Here is a 5,029-nt window from a genome sequence, read left to right as displayed (position 1 = left end):
CTATATTACTGAAGCAAAATGACTACATCAGAAAGAATTACTGAAGGATAGTAAATTCCCTATGATCGCACAGTAGCGAAGCCAGGATGAAACCTACGCCAAAGGACAGGCATATTGTCTGGATATCCTAAGCCAACTACTGGGAGCCTCTAAACGTAAATGATTGAGCTCTTGCATTGATCCCATCCCCAGCTCTACGCTCCCGCACAGACCAGGTTTCCGAGAGAACAGAGAGCGCGTGAGCAAAGCAGACAGTGACTAGTATGAAAAGCGCGCTATCAGGAATCGGGTTCCCTGCCCCTGAGCCCCAGCAGCCGTCGCCCAGCAAAGGCGGAACCGCCACGTAACAGCAGCGCGTTGAAGGGTCACAACGGGTACAGATGCTTGCCACGAGACCAAGAACACAAACCAGGCGCGCATGCGGTAATGGCCAGCCCCACAAGGCGCCGCGCTCGCTTTGTGGGCAGACACAGCCCCTTCCTTCCGGTGAGCCCTGGGCACCGCCATGGCAAACCCGGAATAGAAAGAAATAAGGCAACTTAGGCGACTGGGGCGTCGCCATTACAGATCAGGTCCGGAAGAAGAGGCAGGGCGCCGCCATGACGTGCTGAGCTTGAAAGGAACGAGGCTGCTTGCCCACTCTCTGACCGGAAAAAAACGAAGCAGGTCGGATTGGGCGCCGCCATGATAACCTGATACCGGAAAAGGCGGGTCGCTCCTCCCTGACTGATCCCACACCATTACCTGCTTCAAGATGTGAGTATTGGGAGTGCCCACTCGTACCTGCGCCGCGTTCCTTCTCTTCCCCAGGGGCTGGACGTTATCATGGACACGCGGGAAAAAACACTGACCTTCTTGTCCCCTTGAAGATCTCTCAAGCATTCATCTCGTCCCTCATAAGCCCCACCCCTCTGGGTTTCCAGGCTCCGCCCCTTGTACCTAAGCTCCACCCTCCGGACCCCAGATCTGGCCTAGGCCCTTCACAGTGCACCTCCAGGGCTCTAGGCGTGTGTCAAGACCTCTAAAACTCCTGGATCCGCCCTAGAACCCTTAATTCCTCCTCAAGGATAAGGAGATTTATACCTTTTGACTCCTGAATCTGCCAGGACCATAGACTTCACCTCTAGAGCACACAAACTTGTTCCTAGACCCCTGAGATCCCACCCTGGATTCTCAGACTTTGAACCCCAAGAACCCTAAGAGCTTCCCACCTCTACTCCAGAGCCCCAACCTCACTCATGGCTGCCAGATCATGCCCCTGGGATCCTGAGATAATATAACCAAGACCCCCACACCCACCCCAGGGCCTCAGGTGCTGGCCTCAGGCCTCATTTCTGATTTGCTGGCCAAAAAACCCTTCCCCAAGATCCTATATCTGACCTCTTGGACCCTAGTCCTCACTTCCAGGACCTCCAAACCCATTTGGTATTTTCAGAGCCTCTTCCTAAAACTTCAGGTCTTACTTTTAGGGCCCTAGGCCTTCTCTCCATGACCTCCATATGTACTCTGAGATGCTCCTGACATCATCTTGGATTCAAGACCCTTCTTCATGAACCCCAAGGCCTGCCTTAGAACAACCAAACCTAGTTTTAGGGTCTCCATTATCTCCTCAGGAGTCACCAGCCTACTCCATGACCCCCAGGGCTCAAGCCTCACCTTTACTCCTCTTTGGCCACATTCCAGGATCTTCAGATTTCCAAATTGGCCCAGGACCCCTAGTCGTATCTCAGACCCACATCAAGACTCTTTCTTCCCTCTCCCTAGAATGATCCTCAGCCTTTTCTGTCCCACAGGCAGGCTGCTCTAGAAGTCACTGCTCGCTACTGTGGCCAGGAGCTAGAGCAGTATGGCCAGTGTGTGGCAGCCAAGCCTGAGTCATGGCAGCGGGACTGCCACCACCTCAAAATGAGCATTGCTCGCTGCACATCCTCACAGTGAGTAGGGTACAGGGTGGGGATGGGCAGTGGAGTGGGGTCTTCCAGGTTCTGAAACAACCTTCCCCCACAGCCCAATCATCCGCCAGATCCGCCAGGTCTGTGCTGAGCCTTTCCTGGCCTTTGAGGAATGTCTGCGACAGAATGAGGCAGCTGTGGGCAATTGTGCAGAGCATATACACCGCTTCCTGCAGTGTGCTGAGCAGGTACAGCCTCCACGTCCACCCACAACTGTGGAGGTAAGAGGGGGCTCACTTATTCATCCATTTCCCCCCATCCTCCCACTCCACTACCTTGCTTTGCCCCCTTCATCCTTAGCCCCTTCACCCTGCAGTCAGGTCTCTACTGTACATCCAGAACATGATCATCTCTTGCCATGCCCAAGTACATACCACCACCCTCCACCAGGATATGTGCTTCAGCTCACTCACTCGTCTCCCAGATTACCCTCTTGTCTTAGTAACCAGAACAAATAGTTAAGAACTGAAATCTAATCATGTTGCATCTTTGCTTAAAGCTCTCTGGTGATTTCCCATTGACACTTATGGGAAAATTCCTGGTCCTTCTTGCATGGTCTGCCTATGCTGACTCATCTGCCTCCTCCCTTACACACACACACACACACACACGTATGTGTGCTCTCTCTTCCTTTCTCACTGCCCCTTAGCTATACTGGCTCGTGGCTGAGTGGGAAGCTGGAGAAGGAAAGCAAAAAAGTCTTACTCTAGTGTATATAGTATATAAACATGTATATCTATGATATTAAAATTTCATGGATGGGGGAAATTAGGAAAAAAGACTCCTTAAGAGGAGTAATACTGAAAAAAAGATTGAGAAACACTGGTTTAAACCTCCCCCACTGGACTGTGAGCTCAAAAGGCAGAGATCACAGTGTTGTGAAATAAAATATGTATGAACTGCTGTTTGGAAAATGAATTTGCTCTGTAAACTTTCACCCAAACACAGAAAAAATTCTTAAAAATAAAATTTAAAAAACAAAAAGAAAGACTGCGGGTCACATCTTTCTCCAAACAAACAAACAAATAAAAAAAAAAAACAACCAAACCCATTGCTGTTGAGTCAGTTCCTCCCCGCTTTAAATTCTCTCTAACCTGCCTCTCTCTTCAGCCCCATCCTCTTTCATCACCAGACCAGCTTTCTCCGAAGCCTCCTTGTACTAACTTACCCTTTTCAGTATGTTCTCTGTGAAGTTCCCAGAGTGAACTCAGAGGAAATCTGACCATGTATTGCTCCTACTAAAAACCTTTCTGCAGGGCTCCTCCCACAGGACCCTGCAGAAGGCTGGTCCCACCTCTCCCCAATTCCACTTCAAGCTCTAGGTTCCAGCCTAGAATAGTTACTCAAGTGCTTGTCTTTCCTATTTCAAGGACTTTGTCCATCTATTTCCCTCTGCCTGGACTACCCTCCCTAATCCATCTCCTTGCTAATTGCTATTCTAGTTTAGATGTCACCTTCCTCACCTTCCTCAGAAAACCTCACATTATACCCCAAATCCTTTCCCAGGCTTCCAAGGTTCCTGTATCCTGTATCCAGGGTACACTCCCTGTATAACTGCTTCCTTGTCCATTGCCTGCTTTGTGGGACTTCTTGGCTAACAATTAGGGAAACACCCTTCTAACCAGACCCTATTGTTATTGGTTCATTTAAAAGGCAGGGATAAGTGAAAGATTCAGACTTCAAAAACAGATACTAGCTGGAAGGATTTTTAATTCTCAGGAAACATTCAGTGATGATTGCATATTGTCTGTGCTAGTTTCTCAGTCATCTGTTGATGAAATTTCGTTCAAGTTTCTTGAGCAGTAAAGATTCTGCCCTCCCATCTCACGGCCGGTTGCTCCTTCCCTCCTTGGGCAAGCAACCAGCCTTGACTTGCTCTTCCTGTGGCCACCCCGACCCTGCACAGTCCACTTTCCCCCACAGTCAAATGAGCTTTTAAAAACACAGATTAGGTCACATCCCATCTCTCCCCATTAAAACCCTCTCATGGCTCCCTGTGACTCAACATCGAGCTCCTCCCTCCTGTCCGTGTCCTTCCTGATGATAGTATTCCAGTTACAGCTTTTCCTCCCTAATTTGGGACACTGAGATTTGGGCCTCCTCTAGTCTCTGTCCTACAAAATAGCAAACAAACATTCTTATATCATAAAACACAATAAAAAGACCTTGTGGAACAGCTCATGTTTTTGTAGCTCATGAGGTCTTGCACATATCCCCCAAGCTCCCAAATTTCTGCTCCTTACAATAGTCTAGAATTTATTATCAGTTGACATAGTTTTGTTCATTTGCTGTCTGTCCTTCCCTACTTGGATGGAAGCTCCCTAGAATCAGGGAGTTTGCTTGTTGTGTCCACTGCTGGGTCCCCAGGGCCTATTACATTGCCAGGCACACAGCAGGTACTCAGGAAACATAGTGGAATGACAGTTCACCGCAGATGACTTTTTCACGTGGCAGGAGGCCAAAGCTGTCACCTGACACTCTTGCTTCAGACTGTGGGTTCTGCAAGGGCAGCCGCTGCTGTGTCCACAGTCTTCCAGGCAGTGATCTCAGGGCCGGGCACAGAAGAGGTACCAGCAGATGTTGATGTGTTTTCTCCACAGGCACAGCCACTTCCTGCCTCCTGAGGACTCTGTTGGCTGCAGGAAAGCTGGATATGAGTAACTGACCAAACTTGATGCCCTTGTCTGCACACATGGTCATGATGGCCTAGTGGAGTCCTGGGTACATCTGGGCACTATGCGTGGGAATTCTGTCTCTGGAAATCAGGACTCCCAATAAATATTTTGTGTACTGCCTTTGATTCCTGCATTTATCATCTGAAGGGGCCCTAGGAAAGTTGACTGGGGAGAAACCCTGGTCCCCTGTTTCCCTGCTTCCTTTGATATGCTAATAAGAAGGGCCTGTGAGGGGGCAAGATGCTCCTTCTCTTCACCAGGGTTAAGATGCCCCCCCCCTTCTGTTAACTCTACCAAACAGCCTTTTCCTGTCTCCTGCTGCATCCACGTGAGCAAAGGTCCTTTCTCTCTTCTACTCTAGTATTCACCGAACTTTTGGGGGCTTTGGGGGTAGGCAATAAA

General features: G+C 49.3%; 1 protein-coding gene across 1 annotated transcript; it reads left to right on the top strand.

Annotated features, from left to right (window-relative positions):
• The first annotated feature begins 418 nt into the window (after positions 1-418).
• Positions 419-4,576, top strand: CHCHD5 (coiled-coil-helix-coiled-coil-helix domain containing 5). The gene is made up of 4 exons (XM_007959511.1): positions 419-423; positions 1,794-1,934; positions 2,008-2,173; positions 4,553-4,576. The coding sequence occupies exons 1-4, from the start codon at positions 419-421 to the stop codon at positions 4,574-4,576; spliced, it is 336 nt and encodes a 111-aa protein (XP_007957702.1).
• Positions 4,577-5,029: the final 453 nt, after the last annotated feature.

The sequence above is a fragment of the Orycteropus afer genome, unplaced genomic scaffold, assembly GCF_000298275.1.
Source record: "Orycteropus afer afer isolate SDZICR_OR568_19922 unplaced genomic scaffold, OryAfe1.0 scaffold00017, whole genome shotgun sequence".
In the NCBI taxonomy this organism is placed as follows: domain Eukaryota; kingdom Metazoa; phylum Chordata; class Mammalia; order Tubulidentata; family Orycteropodidae; genus Orycteropus; species Orycteropus afer.
This window is presented reverse-complemented; position numbering and strand designations above follow the sequence as displayed.

What these genes read in the sequence shown, in the direction of transcription:
- CHCHD5 (XM_007959511.1), top strand. An exon ending in GCTCGCTGCACATCCTCACA is followed by an intron (nt 1,935 to 2,007) that starts GTGAGTAGGGTA and finishes CTTCCCCCACAG; the next exon opens with CCCAATCATCCGCCAGATCC. An exon ending in GTCCACCCACAACTGTGGAG is followed by an intron (nt 2,174 to 4,552) that starts GTAAGAGGGGGC and finishes TTTTCTCCACAG; the next exon opens with GCACAGCCACTTCCTGCCTC.